Genomic DNA, 24276 nt, shown 5'->3' with positions numbered 1-24276 from the left:
GCCGGCAGCAGCTGTTTGCACACGCTCAGATCTGTTGTCGTGGCTGCTCAGACAGGGTGATGTTGATTAAAACTGTTGTTGAAGCCAACAGAATATAAAGTGTTTCTATCAGCTCAGCCCCGGGCGTTCACACCAAAAGCGTCACAGCTTTCTCTGGCCTCCAGCCGCCGCTCACAGAGCTGCTCTGACAGCCGGCAGCGTGGGCGGAGGGAGGGGCGGGTCGCAGCCTGTGTGTGAGCAGTGATTGACAGATGTCAGGCACGCCGTGAGACGCTGCTCTGGCTCTGATTGGTTGCTTTGTCTCGGTAAATTCTTGCACATCGCAGTGGGTGGGACCAGCGGAGCTGCTCTTTGTCACAGATTACAAGTCTCGTGTCGTACTGGGCCCAGGGACAGTTTTAGGAAGCATCACAAGAAGTCGCTTTGATTCAAGTTAGCAGCTGAAGCTTTAATGAGATGCACTCTGAGTGAGTCTGATGCAAAGAGCAGTCCGAAGGAGGCAGAGAGGCGTTCAGGTGTCCCCTGGCAGAGTGGAATTTAGAGGCTGAATCAAAGACAACGCTAGAATAAATGGAAAAGGAGACCAGAGGGAAGCAGCACCTTCAGATCAGAGGCTGTTGTTCAGGGACTTGACTCCGCTGGTAGGACAGGTTCTACCTGTGCTGCCTCCGTCAGGTGGAGCTCTGACTCATTCCTGTCAGCCCGTGTCACACGTTGAGTGGAGAGTCTTCTTCCTCAACACTTTGGACTGTTGGAACAACTGTAAGCTTGAACTTTGTCTTCAGTAACTTTCCTGTTTGTTTCTGCTCGGTAATGTTCGGGGAACACGTTCACTTCTTATTTCAGAACAAACTTTGATCACTTTTGAGTTTTAAGACAAATCTACATGATCATCAGATTATTGATCAACTGGAATCAAACAACACGATGATCAGCTGATGATGTTTGTTTTCTACATGAAGAACTGATCTTCATAGAATTAAAGCATCAGCTCCTCTGTTACAGTCAGACACAGCAGCTTCCTGCTGCGTCCTGTGTCCCCTTTCACAATAAGATAACATGGATGTCAGCGCAGACTCCCTCAGACACGGAGGGGTTTGTTCAAAGCTTCCACCTGTTGAAGTGAGCCACAGTCAAAGCTGTGGCAGGACAGATGTTCACACATCACTGATCTGTCTGTTTCTGGGTGGGACTTCAGCTGTTTTATCTTTTTATGTTTTATGATTGGACACAGCTGCGCTCAGGAGCCTCAGAGTGAGGATGTTTCCTGAATATTTCTGCCTGTTCAGTACGAACCTTTACTGAACAGAAAGCTTCAGAAAGCTTCCCGACTTTCCCATAAATCGGGTTTGCAAACGGACAAGTTGAAAAGAGGTTTATGCTGCAGTAGCATCCAAATGAAAGTCTTCTAGTTTTATTTGTGTTGCAGTAGTTTGCTCTTTATTAACATCATTATCACAGCCTGCAGCTGCATTCTAACTTCACTTCAGTGCTGGTTTTGACAAGTTAATCAAATGATGCGTTTACTTGTAAAACATTCTAATGATGAACAAATGTCTGACGGTGACAGAAGTTACTGAAGAAAATGTGAGTTTTGAGAATGTAATTATTAATTCATGAGGAAAAGTAGATTAAAATTCCTTTTAAAAATTCCCAAATCAAAAAAGTTGTGATTTAGTTGGACAAATTATTGAAGAGATTTTTTACTCTTTGACTGTTTCCTCTGCAGCTGAAGGCAGGAAGTGTGTGAGCTGATGTGAATCCAGCAGCATGGATCAGTGTGAGGACACTAAAACCACTCTGTGTGGGGAACATGAGAGCCGGAGCAAAGCTCAGAGGTGAGACCACCGTCTCTAACTGTCCACGACTCTTCTCCACGTCAGAGCTCACATCACCAAACCACCTTTATTCACAGGAACCAGCCTGGACCTGAACCAGAACCTGGACCTGGACCTGAAAATGAGCCTGAACCAGGACCAGAACCCAGCTGTGTGTCCTTTAAGAGCGACCAGTCAAAGGGTCTTGAGATAACTTTCAAATCAGACCAACATCCATCCTCTAAGAGGTGAGACCACCGTCTCTAACTGTCCACGACTCTTCTCCATGTCAGAGCTCACCTCACCAAACCACCTTTATTCACAGGAACCAGCCTGGACCAGAACCTGAACCAGAACCTGGACCTGAACCCAAATTACAAGCCTCAAAAGCAGAGTAAGTTAACATCAGTTATTTGATTTAAAGGTAATTAAGTATATCATGCATGCAGGCTTAAAAGCTTTGTTTTCCCATCAGGATCCACCAGAGACCAGAACCTGGACCCAGCTGTGTGTCCTTTAAGAGCGACAACTCAAAGGATCTTCCTATTGACTTCAAATCAGACCAACATCCGTCCTCTCAGAGGTGAGCTGAGTGTAAATGTTGTCACAGAGTAAAATGTAGCAGAGTCGGTCTGAACAGCTTTTATTCCAGCATGTGTTTAATGTGAGCTCAGCTCTGTTTCACATCCATTTCTATGTTCATATGTGAAGCGGTGTGTGTTGGAGGTTTCCCACAAACACAGCAGTCAAAGAGGAAAGAACGGCTGCTGGAGGAGGTGTTTCTGAGTGTCTGCAGGACAGCAGCTGGTCCAGCAGGTGGCACCTTTGGGCTTTGGCTCTAACAGTGTCGGCAGGAACTTCCACTCAGGTGGCAGGTGTTGCTGGATGGAGGAGGACAGACAGATTTATTTAGAACTGTTCCTGCCAAACAGCAGTGAGAATGCTTATGAGCTGCATGGGGTTAGCTGACCATGCTAAAAAAGCTAAAATAGTGAACATTTTAGCAGTAAAACTGTTGCTAAGGCTTTGGTTGAAGGAATTTGAAGTTGAAAAAGAAATTAAACGATTTGAAGCTGATTGGAAAAGGCAGAAGTGTCAGCAAAGAAAAGCTGAAGGGTTAAAAACAACAAAAGGATTTAAAGGTAAAAGTCTTGAAATGTTGCTGAGTCATTCTGAGAGTTAGAAGACTATTTCACCACAGAGATGAACAGTTCTCATGAGAAAGGTCAAAGGTTAAATGGATCACCAGAACACTGATGTTAAATGGGAAACAGAGAAGAAAGAAAACTGGTTTAATGCAAAGCAGCTGATCTGAACAATGGACTGGAAGGAAATGGGCTCACATTTTACTTCAAGATGGAAGTTATGAAGACGCCTGAAGATGCCAAAGCAGCAGAAAACAGTTCAACTTTAGTAAAAAACATCTGAAGGAACTGAATGGTTGAAGGACTTTGAATGTTAAAAGAAAACAGCGGAATGATTCCAAGCTGTTGGAAGAAGTGAAGACTTGATTAAAGAGTTGAAAGGTATTTCTGAAAGGAGCTGGAGCTGGATGAAGGCAGAAAACTGGAGGAAAGAGACAATGGGCTGGAATAAGTTGAAGTAATGAGGACGCCTGAAGATGCCCAAGTAGGTAAGAACTGGTTAAAGGTTTGAAAAGATGCAGAAGTCTCAGCAGTAAAAGGGTTAAAAACAAGAGAAGAAGAAGAAAAGAAGGGAAATGCAAAACCAACAGTGAAAATTTAGCAGAAGAAGAGAAACGATGCAGAAATATGTGAAAATGTAGCTGCTGATTTGTACTAGAAAAGCATTTTCTGGATTCTTAATTAGCAAAATATTCTATAAAGAAGGTGAAAAGTCAAGTGAGTCATAGTTGAAATGGCTGCAGCAGAAGAGAGATGTCATGGCAGTGATGTCATGGCAGTGATGTCATCGCAGTGATGTGGCAGTGATGTCACGGCAGTGATGTCATCATAGTGATGTCATGGCAGTGATGTCATCGCAGTGATGCCATGGCAGTGATGCCACGGCAGTGATGTCATCGCAGTGATGTCATCGTGTGTGAGCAGCTGCAGCTTCACCAGCTCCCTCCCAGCAGAACCAGCAGAAATGGCTGAATGGATACTATGACCTCCTGTGAGAAAACTGTGAGAGCGAGGAAAATAATCTGAGGACCGTAAGAACCAGAAGGGTTCGAGGAACGCGGGGATGCAGGTTTTATTTCAGTGGAGTGAGAGAGTTTTAAACGGCAGAGAATAATCTCTGGAGTAAAAAAGAATGTAAACCAGCTGGTTTCATCAGAGAAACAGTGAGTTTGTCAGCTGATTTATTTCAGATGCATCATTTTATCTGTATGTCAGTCATTGATGTAATTCTGTGCATCAAGTCTGATATTAATCTTTGATTCAATATCACACTTTAATATTTTATAACCATAAATGTCACATTTTTACTTTTTAATCCAAACTGAATTTTACTGAACATGTAAATTTAAATGAAACAAATTTAAATGTTTTTTTCCTATCAGCAGCTTTCAGAGACCTGAACCTGAACCTGAACCCAGCTGTGTGTCCATGAGGAGCGACGAGTCGATGCCTGATTTTAAAATCTTATATTAACTTTAAAACAGACCAACACAGACCGGTCTGACATCAGCTTCCTCCCACTGTTAGAGACACACTGAGCTCTTATCTTCTGGGACACAGATGCTGCTGATGTGCAGCTTCAGAGTTAATCAGCTGCTTTATGGCTGCATTCACTGTTCACATCCACACATCCCTTCATGGACCTTTACCTTGTGTTTGTCTCTGTGTGGACAGACACAATGTGAGCTCATTCTTCATCATTCCTCCACAGAGTGGACCAGCAGAGCTCAGAGGTTCCCAGAGGTCAGTCTGCCCAGCAGCATCAGACACAGCTGGACTCCATATTTATGGTCTGTACATGTACAGCAGCTACTTTTCCATCTATTCTGTTCACAGTCATCTCCAGGCTGCACTTTGCAGACCAGCGGATTGTCAGTGTGTCCAACATGAATCTGATGTTTGGCTCCATGATTTCAGCCTGATTGGCTCATTCATATAGTGTTCTGTTCCAGCTGCTGGAGGACAACATGCTCACTTTTGTGAAGGAGGAGCTGAAGAAGATCCAGAAGGTCCTGAGTCCAGATTACCCAGAATGCTTAGAGAGTCAGAGGGAGGGTGAGGATGAAGAGCAGAGGAGCAGCAGAGAGGCATTAGTGAAGATCACAGTTCACTTCCTGAGGAGAATGAAGCAGGAGGAGCTGGCTGAGCGTCTGCAGAGCAGTAAGAGGATGTCTCTAAAGATTTAACCTGCTGGATAAATGACACATTTACTGATGTCTCAGCTCACAGAACAACACATGTTCAAATACTCATTCTTTACAGGGCGGAAATGTCTGTTTACTGATGTTATTTCTTGTCTTCATTCAGAACTTTCTGCTGCAGTTTGTGGACGTAAAGTTAAATCTGCTCTGAAGAAGAAGTTCCAGTGTGTGTTTGAGGGGATTCCTAAAGCAGGAAACCCAACCCTTCTGAATCAGATCTACACAGAGCTCTACATCACAGAGGGGGGGACTGGAGAGGTCAATGATGAACATGAGGTCAGACAGATTGAAGCAGCATCCAGGAAAGCAGGCAGAGCAGAAACATCCATCAGACAAGAAGACATCTTTAAACTCCCACCTGGAAGAGAGGAACCAATCAGAGCAGTGATGACAAAGGGAGTGGCTGGCATTGGGAAAACAGTCTTAACTCAGAAGTTCACTCTGGACTGGGCTGAAGGCAAAGCCAACCAGGACATCCAGCTCCTGTTTCCATTCACTTTCAGAGAGCTGAATGTGCTGAAAGAGAAAAAGTTCAGCTTGGTGGAACTTGTTCATCACTTCTTTATTGAAACCAAAGCAGCAGGAATCTGCAGGTTTGAAGAGTTCCAGGTTGTGTTCATCTTTGACGGTCTGGATGAGTGTCGACTTCCTCTGGACTTCCACAGCAAGGAGCCCCTGACTGATGCTACAGAGTCCACCTCAGTGGATGTGCTGCTGACAAACCTCATCAGGGGGAACCTGCTTCCCTCGGCTCGCCTCTGGATAACCACACGGCCTGCAGCAGCCAATCAGATCCCTCCTGGCTGTGTTGGCATGGTGACAGAGGTCAGAGGGTTCACTGACCCACAGAAGGAGGAGTACTTCAGGAAGAGATTCAGAGATTCGGAGCAGGCCAGCAGGATCATCTCCCACATCCAGACATCAGGAAGCCTCCACATCATGTGCCACATCCCAGTCTTCTGCTGGATCACTGCTACAGTTCTGGAGGATGTGTTGAAAACCAGAGAGGGAGGAGAGCTGCCCAAGACCCTGACTGAGATGTACATCCACTTCCTGGTGGTTCAGGCCAAAGTGAAGAAGGTCAAGTATGATGGAGGAGCTGAGACAGATCCACACTGGAGTCCAGAGAGCAGGAAGATGATTGAGTCTCTGGGAAAACTGGCTTTTGAGCAGCTGCAGAAAGGAAACCTGATCTTCTATGAATCAGACCTGACAGAGTGTGGCATCGATATCTCAGCAGCCTCAGTGTACTCAGGAGTGTTCACACAGATCTTTAAAGAGGAGAGAGGGCTGTACCAGGAGAAGGTGTTCTGCTTCATCCATCTGAGTGTTCAGGAGTTTCTGGCTGCTCTTCATGTCCATCTGACCTTCATCAGCTCTGGAGTCAACCTGATGGGAGAAGAATCAACGTCTCAGGAGTCTGAAACACTGAAAGAGACTCTATTCTACCAGAGTGCTGTGAACAAGGCCTTACAGAGTCCAAATGGACACCTGGACCTGTTCCTCCGCTTCCTCCTGGGTCTTTCCCTGCAGACCAATCAGAGTCTCCTACGAGGCCTGCTGACACAGACAGGAAGTAGCTCACAGGCAGGAAGTAGCTCACAGGCAGGAAGTAGCTCACAGGCAGGAAGTAGCTCACAGGCAGGAAGTAGCTCACAGGCAGGAAGTAGCTCACAGGCCAATCAGGAAACGGTCAATTACATCAAGGAGAAGATCAGTGAGGATCTGTCTGCAGAGAGAAGCATCAATCTGTTCCACTGTCTGAATGAACTGAATGATCGTTCTCTGGTGGAGGAGATCCAACAGGCCCTGAGTTCAGGACGTCTCTCCACACGTTATCTGTCTCCTGCTCAGTGGTCAGCTCTGGCCTTCATCTTACTGTCATCAGGAGAACATCTGGATGTGTTTGACCTGAATAAATACTCTGCTTCAGAGGAGGCTCTTCTGAGGCTGCTGCCAGTGGTCAAAGCCTCCAACAAAGCTGTGTAAGTGCAGAGATAGAGGGATGTGTATGAATATACTGCTGCTGGTTTTATAGGAGAGAAAGTCACAGATTTATCTCATTATTCCCTCCTCAGACTGAGCAGCATTATCCTCTCAGATAAAGGATGTGCAGCTCTGTCCTCAGCTCTCAGCTCCCCGTCCTCCAGCCTGACAGAACTGGACCTGAGGATCTACGACTCAGGAGTGAAGCAGCTGTCTGATGGACTGCAGAGTCCACACTGTAACCTGGAAGCTCTCAGGTCAGGTTTCTCTGCTGGTTCAGCTTCATACAGTCTCTGTGATGCAAGAACCTGAAAACATCTTCAGATCTGTTTTAAAAGCCACAAAGTAAAATGTCTCCAGATCTGTGTCACTCTGACCGAGTGTGCACAGCACACACATGAACTGTGGCTGGAACATTTATTTATATATTACTGTAATTGGTTTGTGGATGGAAGCTATATGTTCAGCTGTAATGACATGTAAAAACAATCTCTACATCATAATTGTGAATTTTAATCTATTTAAGTTTATGATCCCTGGAGTATTATTTGGAGTAAGTATTTGTATGATTCATATAGATGGAAAATGTGTGTGAGATGCTGAATGGAATCATTTACAAAGTTAATTACAAAAACTGAAAAAGCAATAAAAAGAGCATTAAAAGCTGATCACAGGCTTATAAAGCTGCTGTTCCCTATAAGCTGCCTTTCAGTCCACATTCAGCATTAGAGGTGATTAATTCTGATGGCAGCGGTTCTTTTTCTCTGTAATTGTCTCTTCAGGCTGAGTGTCTGTAACCTCTCAGATGAAGGATGTGCAGCTCTGTCCTCAGCTCTGTCCTCAGCTCTCAGCTCCCCGTCCTCCAGGCTGACAGAACTGGACCTGAGTAACAACAACCTGCAGGATTCAGGAGTGAAGCAGGTGTCTGCTGGACTGAAGAATCCAAACTGCAGACTGGAAGCACTCAGGTCAGGATTGATTCCCGTCTCTCGTCAGGTTTCCAACCGGCTGTAAGACGACGGAAAACCTGTCAAGAGGATCTTTTTGTTGTCTTTTGTCAAATCATACTCATGATCTGTTGGAGCTGAAAGCCAACAGACACATTCAGAGCAGCCAGTTGAAGGGGTTCTCTGTGGGTTTTATGGATTAGGGAGCTCCCTCGTGGGATTTTTCTTTGGTTTCATTTGCACCACAGCTAGGATGCTGTAATAATCTAACAGCCAGCCAAAGTTGGTAGATGAGTCAAAATCCGTAATTCACACCCAGCTTGACTCTCGCTCCATTCCTCAGTGTCATTGTTTCAGTCTTTAGAGGCTGATCTGCAGAACTGTCACTTATAATGGCAACATATACCCATGCTGAGCATGGACTGCATAGTGTGTACCATCTGCCATGAGTGTTGTTCTGTGTGCCTGCAGCCTGTCAGGATGTCTGATCACAGAGGAAGGCTGTGCTTCTCTGGCTGAAGCTGTGACCTCCAACCCCTCCCATCTGAGAGAGCTGGACCTGAGCTACAACCATCCAGGAGCCTCAGGAGTGAAGCTGCTGAGGGCCGCACTGAAGGATCCACACAAACTCAGGTAAAACTCCCTAAAATCTGCCTTACTGTGGGTGCTTCTCTCACTAAGTAGAATCTGCCGCTTCTTGGTGACCTTGAAGATGTTGCATGTTCCCATCAGCAGCCACGAAGCCCGGATGGTCGTATCTATTGAGCCTCTTCTGGACAAACTAACTGGGGAGTCTGTTATTCTCAGTGTCCTGATTTAGCTCGAGACTCCCCGACACAGCTGCTAGTTCTCAGACTTCTTATCACTTCCCAAAACAACTTTGCACAGGTGGTAAATATCAGACACCTCAAAACCAATCAAATCACTTCTAGCGCCATCAGTTCCACCCACTTCCTGTCCCGGGTTAGAACCTCTTCCTGCGGAGCTGTGCGTATGTTTTGTATGTTTAATAGAACAGAAAATACTTTACTCATCCCCCTCCTCTTTTCTATAAAGCCGGACTCCCGGGTTACGTGGCTGTGGCTGCGGTTTCAACCATCTAACAGTTGCACACTTCAGTGCTGCTGTAAGTAATATATTTAAAAGATGTTTCTCTGCCCCCCCATTCAGTCCTTTAGGCATCACTCCTAATAGAGCCACAGCAGGATCCCGAGGTATATCCTGCTGGAAAAGCTCTTTAAGAGCATCAAAGACCTCTCCCCAGAGTGTCTTTAGTTTGGGACAGAACCAGAATAAATGGCTCTGATTGGCAGGATGTGCTCCACAACTCCTCCAGCATAAGCTGGAATGTGACTGGCTCATTCTAGATACTAGTTGTGGAGTCCTGAAAAATCTAGCAGTTCTTTTCCTCCTTTCAGGGTGGAGCCTGCTGGAGAACGATGGCTGACACCAGGTCTGAGGAAGTGTAAGTGTGTTCTTCATCTGATTCATGACATCCAGCCATCTTCACTGTCACATCCCTCACTGATCAAAGTGAACAGATGATAGATCAATAACTGCAGCTGGATTGTGTTTGTTCTCTCCATCAGATTCCTGTCGACTCACCATCGACACAAACACAGTGAGCAGGAAACTGAAACTGTCTTACAACAACAGGAAGGTGACATGTGTGGAGGAGGTTCAGTCATATCCTGATCATCCAGGCAGATTTGGCTGTCCTCAGCTGCTGTGTAGAAATGTTCTGACTGGTCGCTGTTTCTGGGAGGTCGAGTGGAGAGGAAGAGTTTATATATCAGTGAGTTACAGAAGAATCTGCAGGAAAGGAGGAGACAGAGACTGTGTGTTTGGACGGAACGATCAGTCCTGGAGTCTGAGCTTCTGTGATGGACGTTACTCTGTCTGGCACAATTACAGACAAACAGACATCTCCTCCTCCTCCTCCTCCTTCTCTCACAGAGCAGCAGTGTATGTGGACCGTCCTGCTGGCACTCTGTCCTTCTACAGAGTCTCCTCTGACACACTGATCCACCTCCACACCTTCAACACCACATTCACTGAAGAACCTCTGCTTCCTGGGTTTGGGTTCAGGTCCTCTGGTTCCTGGTTGTCTCTGTGTTGAGCACAAAGAGTTTCCTCCTGTCAGGGAATCACTGTTGAACAGATAGTTCAGTCTGTACATGTCTGTCTCTTTCACTCAGAAACACCTTTTCAGATTCATGGATTCAGTCACTTTCTGGTTGAAACTCTTCTGAATGATTCCTTGGAAACTTCTTCCTCTTCCAGTCCTTTAAAGATGGAAGCTGCCATTCAGAGTTCAACTCAGAGAGAAAACTGATCCAAATAACTGACAAAGTTACAAGAGGGCTCTCAGTCATAAGGACTCGGATGATGAAGGAAGGATGATGAAGAGGAGGTGAAGAGTTCTCTGTATTTATTCTGAATGTCGCCTCAGGGTAACGATGCAGCAACTGAACACTCAGGAAAAAACACGTTAAAACCACTTTAACTGTAAGAAATGATCAGAACGATGAGTTTTAGTTCAGTTTAGTTTACAGCTGAGTGACTCTGTGGCGGAAACACACCTGGATCTCAGAGGCCTTTTCTGTAATATGGTAATATTTTCTGTTCCAGCAGTTAGACTGATCCACTGGAGAAGTTTACTAATATAAAAATGAAACCAACAAACCGAAATAGTAAAAAGTGTATCTGATACTTTGGGAGTGTTTGCTTGTTTATCTGACAATGAATTATTTGGGAAGCTTTTATTTTCTATGTCCTTACCGGAAGTGATATCTAATTGCGTCACTGCTGACTTGAAAGACAGTTTGCATCTGTCTCTATGCTGCCCTCCTGTGGCCATAATCTGTAACTACATCTTCAGTCAGGATGAACATTGAAACGTGGGAAATCTTTATAAAATAAGGTTTTATGATGGAAGAGAGCAGTTATATTAATATTTTAACAACACTGTCATATTTAGTTAAGATTATGAATGCTGGAGTTTTACCACAGCTTACATTTCTTATCATTACTCAGTGAAGATGGATCGATGGAAAGTGGGACCAGTTTCAAACCTGCACAGTAACTTTTAAAAGCCTTTGAGGATGAAACTCCTCGTAAAGATTGTTGTACTTTGTCAGTCTGGATGTTTTACTGAAAGCATTGTTGTCCCGTTGTGTCTGAAACGGAGTGAAATCTGTTTGTTATAAAGTCATTTTGTTCATATGATGAAGGCAACCAGCTGCAGTCCACAGATTCAGTCTTTATACTGTGAGCAGGGCGTTTCTGCCCTCTAGCGGCCACAGATGGTATCTACAGAAAAGGTAAAGCTCGAGATATTACAAATAACTGACACTTCCTGTAAGACTTTCAGAATAAAATTATATTAACGCTGTGCTGCGCTTAACAGACGTAACATGAAGCTATTTGATCTGATAACAGCAGAGAATTGTTTTACGGACTAGTGACTGAATGTAAATAAATTGGTGGCCTCTTTGTGTGAAAGGCGCAGTTTTTTCCTTTAAGTGTAAACCAAGCTACAGTTAGCGCTAGCTAGTTAACGGCAGTTAGCATCTTTGTTTTCTCTGCTTCTATTCAGCTGAAATGATGAGTCCAAAATGAGTGAATGTGGAGCTAAATCGTGGCTACTTCATGTGACAGTAAATTTAAACAGAACAGACTTTATATTTCTCGCTGTACCGTGGTTCTGGTAATCTAACTTCCGGTTAAATCAGAAAGCACTGATTAATGTAGCTGTGCAGTTTAACCGCTAGAGGGCAGTAATAAACGGCCATTTTATTTGGGCTCTGATCGGTCCCACATTCATTCTGCAGCAGGACAACCGGCCCAAACATCCAGCCAGAGGAATAAAGAACTATCTTCAGTCGCCAGAAAAGGGTTTTCTGTTCAGAATGAGTGATTTGTCCGTTTGCAGGCTGTCTGATCTCAGAGGATCCTCTCTGGAGACTGGACTCTCAGGTCTTTATCTGGATACAGAGCATGAGACAGAACAGTCCCAACCCAACACAGCTGAACAAACCAAAGACAGTTGATGAGCAAAGCTGCTTCCCAGGAAACATTAAAACACTGTGGTCATCAGTCTCAGGTACAAAGTGCCAAGAAAAGCCGCTCAAACCAGCAGAGCCGTAACTCAGAGGCTCAATAAACTGCTTTGGGACTCGGAGCTCATAGGTTCAAGTCCTGTGAGCTGCTTAAAGAATTTAAATGTCTTCAGGTTTTAGAGGCCAAAGTAAAGAGTGAAAAGCTTTAAGGTGCAAAGTCTCTGGTTTAATGGCTCAAACTGAGCAGCTTTTAGTTTGTGAAGACGAGGGATCAAAGCTCTTAAAGGAATAAACTCTGCAGTTCAGCATCCGAACAGAAGGATGGAAGCAGCTCAGAAAGGAGGCTGAAGCTGTGGTTTGGAGGCTCAGGTGCATACGGAGCAGCTTCTGGAAGCAGAGGGGGGGGTTCAACTCCTGGGGATGGCTTTTATAGAAGGAGGCAGGTTGTTCAGCTCAGAGTCGGCTGGGCTTTTTGAAGCCAAAATAAAAAGAGAAACTTTAGGATTCAACCTTTCAGCGAGTAGCTGAACAGCTCAGGCTGTTGGGTGAAAGCTTTGAGCCTCTGAGACGTGGAAACACTCCGAGAGAGTAGCTCAGGATGATGGGACGCTGCCTGGGGTTGGACTCTTCACGGGTTCAGTTCCCTCAGATGCTCTGTGGGCTGCCAGCCTTCATTCTTTAAGGAATATAATCATCATTTCTGTCAGGGACCAACAACCAAAGTCAGCTTTGTGTGAGACCCTTAAAGGGCAGATAGCTCAGGCTGATAAAACACTGAGCTGCTGTTTGGGAGAGTTGGGATCAAAGCCCACAGCTGCAAAGGCTCCAGCTGTGACTGCTGTCAGGTGGACACTTTAAACTTTAATGACTTTTACAGTCCAACACCTGGAGGAAGATTTAAAAGCGCTCCGAGAACTTCTCCAGATGCCCAGAGGGCTTGGTGGCATCATGGTAGATGTCAGAGACAGAGAGCTGTAGCTGGAGGAGACCTGGTTTGAGTCCAGGAGCTGTCAGAGAAGAAGAGGAGAGAGGAGAGGAAGAGGAGTGGATAGAGAGAGGAGGGAGGAGAGAGAGCTAAGAGAGAGGAAGAGGAGTGGATAGATAGATAGAGAGAGGGTGGGAGAAGAAGATAGAGAGGCTGAGATAGACCTGGTTTGAGTCCAGGAGCTGTCAGAGAGAGAGTTGAGGAAGAGGAAGAGGAGTGGTTAGAGAGAGGGGGAGAAGAAGATAGAGATGGGTGGAGGAAGAAGATGCCGGTGAAGAAGAGAAGAAGACAGAGAGTGGGGCCAGGTGGCCCCCAGAGAGTCCCAGAGGTAAGAGTAGGGGGTTATGATGAGATTTTACAGTTATGTAACTGCTATATACTATACAGCTATAACTAATGTAAATATACTATGATTATGTAAAAGAGTCCAATATAACTGTAATATAACTGTAAAACAATTAAAACAAACTGTAAAATCTCATCATAACCCCCTACTTTTACCTCTGGGACTCTCTGGGGGCCAACTGGCCCCACTCTCTGTCTTCTTCTCCAGCATCTTCTTCCTCCTGCCTCCACCCATCTCTATCTTCTTCCCACCCCTCTCTCTAACCACTCCTCCCATCTCTATCTCCCCCTTTAACTCTGTCTTCCCCCCATCCAAGTCTATCTCAGACTCCCTCTTAACTGTCTAACCTTTCTCTCTCCACTCCTCTTCCTCTCTCTTAGCTCTCTCTCCTCCCTCCTCTCTCTATCCACTCCTCTTCCTCTCTCCTCTTCTTCTCTGACAGCTCCTGGACTCAAACCAGGTCTTCTCCAGCTACAGCTCTCTGTCTCTGACATCTACCATGATGCCACCAAGCCCTCTGGGCATCTGGAGAAGTTCTCGGAGCGCTTTTAAATCTTCCTCCAGGTGTTGGACTGTAAAAGTCATTAAAGTTTAAAGTGTCCACCTGACAGCAGCCACAGCTGGAGCCTTTGCAGCTGTGGGCTTTGATCCCAACTCTCCCAAACAGCAGCTCAGTGTTTTATCAGCCTGAGCTATCTGCCCTTTAAGGGTCTCACACAAAGCTGACTTTGGTTGTTGGTCCCTGACAGAAATGATGATTATATTCCTTAAAGAATGAAGGCTGGCAGCCCACAGAGCATCTGAGGGAACTGAACCCGTGAAGAGTCCAACCCCAGGCAGCGACCCATCATCCTGAGCTACTCCGCCACACTTCAGAGGTCTGGAATCAGTCAGTTTCTGTCTCAGAAAAACTCCTTTAGACTCATTAGAATAATCTAATACAATAAGCAGATGTTGCTTTGACTGTGGGCATCGAACCAGCGTCCTCCAAACCAGAAACCTTCATGCAGCAGCCTGAGCAAATCTTCCACTCTGCTCCTTCCTCCGGCCAGAAGCTTTTATCTCTTTGAGTTGTTGGTTTAGAAGTTGAAGACATGTTTGAGTGGAACCTGGTAAAGACTTGAACTCGGTCCCTCTGCCTTCCCCAGCTGATCTCTAACAGCTGGAGTTGTTCTTCCTGACAGAAGTTTGGTTTTTCTTGAAGCTTTTGTCTCTTTTTTGGAGTTTTGTCCTTCAAAATGGAACCTGGTAAAGACTTGAACTCGGTCCCTCTGCCTTCCCAAACTGATCTCTAACAGCTGGCACCATCTGAGCTGCTTCTTGAGCTCACTGCAGCCTTCAGAAAATCCCTTTCAGACTTAAAGCCTTCTGCTGACAGCCTGAGCTGCTGAAGCAAACAAGCAGCCTTCTTTCTGAGAGCATTTCACTCTTTCTTTCATTCTTGGTGCTTTGACAGAGTTCCAGGAGGGCTCTCAGTCATCAGGACTCTGCCTTTCCTCTGCTAAAGTATCTGATGATGAAGAGGAGGTGAAGAGTTCTCTGTATTTATTCTGAATGTCGCCTCAGGGTAACGATGCAGCAACTGAACACTCAGGAAAAAACACGTTAAAACCACTTTAACTGTAAGAAATGATCAGAACGATGAGTTTTAGTTCAGTTTAGTTTACAGCTGAGTGACTCTGTGGCAGAAACACACCTGGATCTCAGAGGCCTTTTCTGTACGACCAGTTTACACCAGAAACACTTTGGTCTGCTGCTGATGAGAAGAAATGTTCCTCCGTGTTCATGGACAGCTGCTGATGGACTCATTCATAAAGAGGCAGATCCCCGAAGCTTCCAGCTGTTATGTTTCAAACTTTATTTCATCATGTGGAACAGATATCATGTAATTCTTTATTTTCTGTCAAGGTGGCAAAAAAAGGCTGTGGAACTGCATCGATTGCTCGAAGCTCAGTTTTAACAAAGATGGTTCCTTTTAATTCTTCTTCTGAGCATCATTTGTTTGTCTCAGACCACCCAAGCCTCCTTCCTGTTTTACTCAAGTTTTCTGACTTTTTAACATCGATACGCTCCAAATATAACAACATTTTAATAACTGGTGACTTATGCAAGTTAAAGTTGATTTTTACCTGCATCGTGTGATTTTGTTGTTGATTTTAACAGCAAACTGAAGTCAGACAATTGATGCTGCAGCTCCATTTAAAACTAAATCAGTAAAAGATAAAACTAAACCAAAGTGGAGAAATGAGAGAATCAAACAAATGAAAAAAATGCAGGAGAGCTGAAAGAAAATGGAGGAAAACCAAAATAACCATTAACATTTATTATAAGTCCCTCCATAACCCGGAGAAGAGTCTTAATTCTACCTAAACACGTGTTACAGTCCAGAGTTTCATCATGCATCGTGTTTGTATTACACAGACGTTATTGTGTGTATTTATTCATTCATATCTTCCATGAAAAAGTGCAGGAAAATAAAATGGCCGTTTATTACTGCCCTCTAGCGGTTAAACTGCACAGCTACATTAATCAGTGCTTTCTGATTTAACCGGAAGTTAGATTACCAGAACCACGGTACAGCGAGAAATATAAAGTCTGTTCTGTTTAAATTTACTGTCACGTGAAGTAGCCACGATTTAGCACCACATTCACTCATTTTGGACTCATCATTTCAGCTGAATAGAAGCAGAGAAAACAAAGATGCTGACTGCCGTTAACTAGCTAGCGCTAACTGTAGCTTGGTTTACACTTGAAGGAAAAAACTGCGCCTTTCACACAAAGAGGCCACCAATTTATTTACATTCAGTCACTAGTCCGTAAAACAATTCTCCGCTGTTATCAGATCAAACAGCTTTATTTTACGTCTGTTAAGTGCAGCACAGCGTTAATATGATTTTATTCTGAAAGTCTTACAGGAAGTGCAGTCATTTGTAATATCTCTATCTTTACCTTTTCTGTAGATACCATCTGTGGCCGCTAGAGGGCAGAAACGCCCTGCTCACAGTATAAAGACTGAATCTGTGGACTGCAGCTGGTTGCCTTCATCATATGAACAAAATGACTTTATAACAAACAGATTTCACTCCATTTCAGACACAACGGGACAACAATGCTTTCAGTAAAACATTCAGACTGACAAAGTACAACAATATTTACGAGGAGTTTCATCCTTAAAGGCTTTTAACAGTTACTGTGCCGGTTTGAAACTGGTCCTACTTTCCATCGATCCATCTTCACTGAGTAATGATAAGAAATGTAAGCTGTGGTAAAACTCCAGCATTCATAATCTGAACTAAATATGACAGTGTTGTTAAAATATTAATATAACTGCTCTCTTTCATTATAAAACCTCCTTTTATAAAGATTTCCCACATTTCAAAGTTCATCCTGACTGAAGGTGTAGTTACAGCTTATGGCCACAAGAGGGCAGCATAGAGAGATGCAAACTGTCTGTCAAGTCAGCAGTGACGTAATTAGATATCACTTCCGGTAAGGACATAAAATAAAAGCTTCCCAAATAACTGTAAATAGTTTGGATCTTATATTTATGTATAATAACGTACTTTTCTTAAGAAATTTACCATTTTTTGTATATAAAATATTCCCAGTTCACATGATTGATGTTGGTTGTTTTGTTTTTACTTGGAGTTAACATTTAGAAGACATGCTTTTTTTGTTCTTCTTTATTTAAAGTAAGTACAAACACACAAGGCGTATAACAATTAAACATATTCTCATAAAGAGTGAAATTAGAAGACATGAATCTTGAATCTAGTTTTCCTTTTCCTGCCTCGGCTCATGTCCCACACTCCAGTCCACTTGGTGGTAATAATCCACCTTGAAGCTGGCTTTCTTGGTACAATCTGGATCCCTCCTCTGTAAATGTGACTGGAATCTTCCACTTCCTGTCTGTCAGTGTGGAGTTTCACCTGCAGCTGCTGGGATGAGAACAGGATGAGAGGAAGAAGCTCTCAGCACCGTCCCCTCATTAAACTACTTTCAGTAAATTTCCAAACTGATGTGAAGTTCAGCTTCAGTCCTGTTCTCAGCTGCTGATCTGCTCACATCTGACTGAATATTTCTGGGATGTGGCTGCTCACTCTGACCACACTCCAGCTTACATTAGATTCAACCTTTTTGTCCTCACACATGTACAGAGCAACAAAGTGCAGTTTAGCATCTGAGCAGAAGTGCAATAAGCAGTGAGTGCAGCAGCATAAATACTGTGGGATACAGAGGTATGTCCAGCTGCTTTTTATAGCACATGGACAGCATTTACAGATGAACATCTATGTACAGGTGATGGAGAAATACACACCGTGACTGATATGCTGCTCAATCACCTGAATACAATCAAACATGGAAGCGTTGGATGTGGATGTGACACACAGTACGTGGCGGTGAGCAGGACAGCTGAGCGGCCTCTTCTGCTCGCCACTGAACGCAGGTTAAAGGGTAACAGCGGCTGTCCCTCACTCATATACAGAGCTGAACAGCAAAGGGTGGAGCTCTGAGTGCGTGAGCAGCTAACATGGTCCTTCTGTCAGCCACAGCATCTACAACCCTGCAGACAGTAGAGAGTCATCACTGACCGTTACTCTGAGCTCTGACCTCACCTGCAGCCTCCTGACAGGAAGCCATTATCTCAGCAGGGCGGAGCCAGCTGCTTTCCTGAGGATTTACTGAGAGCTGATTGGTTGACACGGTTTCCCTGAGATGACCGATCCTGCTTTAGACCGAGGTTAGTAACGCCCACCTTATTCCCACACACCTGAGGGGAAAAGGGCGAAGAAAAGTCTATTATCCAGTTAAAACCTGTTCTCTGACTGCTGTTCAGTGCTCTGCTGAGTCCAAATGTGTGACCAACAGGTCTGTAATCTACAGGATTCCTTCTGCCTCTGTTCTATAAGAACAATCAGTGGTTACAGGTTATTAAAGATGGATACCATCACAAAAGTCTGGAACAACAACTGAAAACAGCCCCTTCCAGTAGTTATTGATTCATAGGTTGATGTATAAGTTCACCCACTGGAGCTGGTCTCATAAACACTCTGTGATAAAACTTTCTCTGCAGTGATGTGAAAACTGAGATTAAATACACACAACAATAAATACAGAGTAAAACAGCTGAAGTAAAACCACCAGCTGACTGTCACAGGAAGACACAATGAGGGAAAAAGAAGAAAAGCAGCTGTTAACTGCTGTTTATTTCTAAAAGTAATATTTTTTTTGTTGGAAAATCATGACTCAGTTTATGTAAATAGGGAATATTTTTAAATACAAAAAATAGCACATTTCTTCAGAAAAGTACATTATTGTTCACATAAATAAAGGATGAAATTTACCTCCATAAATAGAAATGTAGAGTATTATGGTAAAATATTCTGTTCCAGCAGTTAGACTGATCCACTGGAGAAGTTTACTAATATAAAAATGAAACTAACAAATGAAATAGTAAAAAGTGTATCTGGTCCTTTGGGACTGTTTGCTTGTTTGTCTGACAATTAATTATTTGGGAGGCTTTTATTTTTTAGTCCTCACCGGAAGTTATATCTAATTGCGTCTCTGATAACTTGACAGACACTTTGCATCTGTCTCTATGCTGCCCTCCTGTGGCCATAAGCTGTAACTACACCTTCAGTCAGGATGAACATTGAAACGTGGGAAATCTTTATAAAATAAGGTTTTATGATGGAAGAGAGCAGTTATATTAATATTTTAACAACACTGTCATATTTAGTTCAGATTATGAATGCTGGAGTTTTACCACAGCTTACATTTCTTATCATTACTCAGTGAAGATGGATCGATGGAAAGTAGGACCAGTTTCAAACCTGCACAGTAACTTTTAAAAACCTTTGAGGATGAAACTCCTCGTAAATATTGTTGTACTTTGTCAGTCTGGATGTTTTACTGAAAGCATTGTTGTCCCGTTGTGTCTGAAATGGAGTGAAATCTGTTTGTTATAAAGTCATTTTGTTCATATGATGAAGGCAACCAGCTGCAGTCCACAGATTCAGTCTTTATACTGTGAGCAGGGCGTTTCTGCCCTCTAGCGGCCACAGATGGTATCTACAGAAAAGGTAAAGCTGGAGATATTACAAATGACTCACACTTCCTGTAAGACTTTCAAAATAAAATATTAACGCTGTGCTGCACCTCTCATTGTACACTCCACATTATAAGAAATACGACCTTCTAAAAAGAAAATACAATTCCCTTGTGCCGTGTATTGTATCTGATACAAATTAGCGCCATCTTTGTAGTTCTTTCAGTTTGCAAAGTCGGGTTTTAAAAACATATATCTACTGAATATATCAAATATCTACTGCAGCCGAATTAGTAATTACACTTCATCTATATGACTGATGTTTAAAAAATGTAAAGATGTCGATTTATGTTAGATATTCTAACTGTTATTGTAGAAATGCGGTTTTGGGTTAGCAGCTTCTTCCGTTTTGCAAAGTAGAGTTGTGAAAACATACATCTACTAAATATATCAAATATCCAGTTCAGCCGAACTAGTAATTACACTTCATCTAGATGATCAATACAAAGAAAAATTAAACAAGTTCACTTCAGATACTTTTACTAGTTCATGCATTTCTTACTTCTGGATTGGACTACTGTAATTCTTTATTATTGGTCTGTCCCACATATTCTCTGAAAAGCCTCCAGCTGATCCAAAATGCTGCAGCCAGAGTTCTGATGAGATCTAACAGCAGAGATCATGTTTCTCCAGTTTTAGCTTCTCTTCATTGGCTCCCTGCTAAATTCAGAATAGAATTTAAGATTCTTCTCCTCACATGTAAAGCTCTTTAGCGCTCCTTGCAATAAAGACTTATACGGTGCCGTCACTTTTCGGCAGGAGAAGCCCTACCGAAAAGTGACGGCACCGTATAACTCTGGATTGACCAAATTCACTGTACGTGCACCCGGTTTACTTTACTATCAATGAAAAGACAGAGTATGTAACCCCTTCCAATCTAGAGTTTTACTGTGCAACAGCTGTTGTGTTCCTCATCTGAAAAGGTGTTAATATGTAAACATCTAAAACTGACAATCTGCTCTTTAGCCTTACCTGTGTGGTCCTGAGTTCAAAGACATCACAGAGAGAGCTTCGCGCACGTACTTGCACGGAGGTTCAGTAATTTCCGCTGTTTTAACTTTCACTTCTGGACTGAGCTTTAGCTTTGTGTGAGGCACAACTCCTCTAGATGGCAGCAGTGGACCAAGAAAACATCAACACTGAATCTTTTTCATCACTGTGGAGGGCTGACACCGCCTTAATAAGAAATATAGATATAGATATTTCTATATTTATGTTCATATATATATATATATATATATATATATATACATATATGTATATATATATATATATGCAATATACAACAATATATAACATTGATTGATTGATTGAACATGTATATCTATTTCTGATTAAGGCGGCACACGTGTGTGCGTGTGTGTGTGTGTGTGTGTGTGTGTGTGTGTGTGTGTGTGTGTGTGTGTAGGGTTAGCAGATTTAATAATATGATACATGTGTATAAAACGTTGGGAAACTCAGAATATATATACAGGGTGTGATTTGCCGGTGATTTATCCCCCCTGAATTTTCACCATTAATTTCACATTAATTATTAACAACCAAAATACAAAGGGTCCGCGTTCATTTTGAAAGTAGTTTTATTTTGAAAACCAACCGGATTTTCTTCCGTTTCACAAGTCCAACTTCCTGTTTGCGTCATCCGCGCCAAAACAAAAGCTTAATCAAATAGAGATAAAATTAGAATAATCCAGAGCAGCATATCGTCATATTTTACTGGACCACAACAAAGAATATATACTGTTTTCATAGTCTGACCTATAATCTACCCGATTAACCATTAAAAAAGAAAAACAAACATCTTGGCAGCACATTGTGGTATTTCATGTTTTCTGCTGAACTGATATCGGGAAAGAATTACAATTTTATTTTTATTTGACAAATTTAAAAACAATATTTTGAGAAAATATTTCTGCAGATGCAGTGGTTAAGTTCAGGTTCAAAACAGGCCTACCGCCTACCGCCTAAGTGTGAGGTTTATCTACACAACAGTTTGCACACTGTTGTGTGATCATTTTTCTCAAAATGACCCCCCCCCCCCCCTCTGTTTTTTCACAAATCGCACCCTGTAATAAATACACACAATAAATTGTCTGAAATAAATGCATTAATAATAATATTAATAAATAGTTAATTAATGTCCGTCTCTCTTCATCATGTTTCCTGCGTGAAAGCAATGCTCCTCTGTCTCTTCTTCTTCTTCTTCTTCACACTGATTACAGCTGCCAGTTGGATGCTGATTCAGGATGAAAACTGTTCATGAACGGGTCCAGGTGTACCCTGCCTCTCACCTGATGGCAGCTGGGATAGGCTCCGCCCCCTGTCCTGCTTTGGCTCAAGCAGGTACAGAAAATGCATCGATAGATTTCCATGGATACATTCCGGCCCCGACGGACCTGTTTTGGACTAATTTTCAGCTGAAACCTGCGACCCGTTTTATCTGGTTAATGAAGCTAAAATGGGCCGATGCTTGTACTTCCTGGAGTTTCACAGAGTGGAGGCGGCAGAGCCCCCGGAGCCCATCATGGCTTCCGCAGAGAAACACAGAACCACAGAACCACTTTTAACGGGTTGCTGTTCTTTTTCTGAGCTTTACATGGATTCAACTTATGCATGAGAATTAACTGAAGAGCTCAGTTTAATACGATTTCTTTGGATGCAATAAAATAGTATAGTTTAGGAGTCTGACTGGAGTCTCGATCATTAAGTTTAAGGTGTTAATCTGCAGTCTGCGACCGCGTTTCATACCAGTCCTTCCCCAGTCTTGGGCTCATATCAAAATGTTTAATATTATCGCAGGTTGCAGTGACGTAACACAATCAACAGCCAATAGATGAGCTCTGACAGCATCAGAAACAGGAAAGCAGACAGTCGATAACAAACATGTCGGCGGACGTAGAAGAACGAGCGACATTCTGTGGCGTTTTCTCTTCTTTTTGTGGGGTTTTTCACTATAAACCACTGCACAGACCAGAGCAGCTGCAGCTAAAAGCTGCTTCTCCTCCATTTTTGTAAAACATCTAAAAAAATCTAGTTGTAGTCTTGTAAATAGTGACCCTACAAGATTCAGTGTTTGTAAAATCTTTAGTCTGAGGCTGGTCTGGGACTAAAAACTCTTTTCAAAGTCTTCTGGTGTGTGGGTAGCATTAGATTGAGTTATTCAGTTCATTTAACAAGCTTAATCTGACAAGAAATCGGATCGAATTAAGACCCGAGATGCGTTCTGCGCATGCTCCAGATTTTTTCCTGGATCGTCACCCGGAAGTGGAAGGAGACGATATTCCTGTTGTTGCCGTCAGAAAGAAAGAAACAACGCGATGGAGAATGCTCCGTTGTGCATCGTCTGTTCCATAACCAGCTCATCACAGATGGAGAGGGACGCAGCTTCATCTCGCTCTGCGTTCTCCATCTTTCTGAATGCCTGAGTTTGTTGTTGTTGGCGGTGAAGACGTCAACAGGAAGTGGCTCTATTAGCAATAGCTGAAATGGGGACAGCGCCACCTATGGTACCGGGGTATGACATGCTTTGTGCCAGTGATTCCATTCATTCACCGCCATATATCCAAGGATAGTTACCCTCAGATAAGGAGCAGAACCCAACTGTAGCTGTAATCCAGTTCATCTCAGCATGTGGACCCTCTGACTCTCACTGCAGCTAATGCAATGAATGATCACTTCCCTACAAAGTCCATCGGGTGGCAGTGTAGCATGGGAAATACAGTCATATGTGCAGAGTTCAAGGCCACATCCGACTTTTTACACATTAAATGAATAAAATTGGAAGTATCTTGACGTAATTCTGAGGGTTGTCGCTGCCTGTTTTCTTTACCTACATGTTATAGTCACCTGTGGCTCTTCCATCATTTGTCTGTGACCAGGAAAGGTCCCTTATCCTTAAGGTGCTGGTGGAGTGCTGAATGTGAGAGGTGGAGGATCTGGCTGCCATGTGCTGTGCATTGTCCCCGGTTATAAAGGTCTGGGAACTGCACTGAACTGACACCACTCAGCTTGTGTTGAGGTGTTTCATTCCCAGTGTTTTCATTGTTCTCAGCTGTGTATGGAATTAAAATATTGTTGTCCTCTCTGTTGATGCAGTGTTGTTTTACGCCTTTGCTGACCTCGGCGGTGTGATTTAGTTGGTGATGCTGGTTGGCATGAGTGGGGATACTTTGTTTGTCAGCTTGTTACATTTTTTTGAATTAGAGTTTGTTATCCACCTATTATTATATATAAAACTTGTATATAACAATGATTTATGCAGCAACATAATTCCCCTTCAGGGATTAATAAAGTGTGATTGAACTGAATTGAGGACCTATCACCACTGTTTATAGATTGATGCAGCAGCACAAATTGGAGAAAATGTTCTTTTTTTCTTGCACTTTTCGAAGAAAATACACACTCGATGTGCTTTAGGAGCAGTTTTACGTTCAACAAAGGTGCACACAAAACCACAAACGAGTGTAAAACTACTTTTATTTCTAATCATTATTGAAAACACGCTCCGGTACTCAATGTTGTACCGTTTCGATACATGATAAGAAGGTAAAGTCTCCCTTTGGATGTAAATTCCAGTGTTTTTCAAATGAAAAATAGTGCATAAAGAATTCCTTCAATCACCTCAGATAACATGTCATGTTTGAACCTTTTTGAGAAGCACAAAAGAGCTAGAATACTTT

General features: G+C 43.1%; 1 protein-coding gene across 3 annotated transcripts; it reads left to right on the top strand.

Annotated features, from left to right (window-relative positions):
• Nucleotides 1-1748: 1748 nt before the first annotated feature.
• On the top strand, nt 1749-10395 carry LOC140285014 (NLR family CARD domain-containing protein 3-like). 3 transcript variants are annotated; one of them, XM_072379090.1, is made up of 11 exons: nt 1749-1838; nt 2143-2180; nt 2319-2400; nt 4674-4752; nt 4915-5122; nt 5270-7148; nt 7242-7406; nt 7932-8117; nt 8568-8729; nt 9515-9561; nt 9686-10395. In XM_072379090.1, exons 1-11 carry the CDS (start codon nt 1771-1773, stop codon nt 10213-10215), a joined length of 3444 nt encoding a protein of 1147 aa, XP_072235191.1. In that variant the 5' UTR covers nt 1749-1770; the 3' UTR covers nt 10216-10395. The 3 variants fall into 3 exon arrangements, with proteins under 3 accessions (XP_072235191.1, XP_072235208.1, XP_072235210.1); XM_072379107.1 differs by lacking the exon at nt 2143-2180 and having other exon boundaries at nt 2293-2400; XM_072379109.1 differs by lacking the exon at nt 7242-7406.
• Nucleotides 10396-24276: the final 13881 nt, after the last annotated feature.

This window comes from Leuresthes tenuis, unplaced genomic scaffold, assembly GCF_036924035.1.
Source record: "Leuresthes tenuis unplaced genomic scaffold, fLeuTen1.0.hap1 SCAF_1, whole genome shotgun sequence".
In the NCBI taxonomy this organism is placed as follows: Eukaryota; Metazoa; Chordata; class Actinopteri; order Atheriniformes; family Atherinopsidae; genus Leuresthes; species Leuresthes tenuis.
The sequence above is the reverse complement of the archived record's forward strand: the minus strand, read 5'-3'. Positions and strand labels throughout refer to the sequence as shown.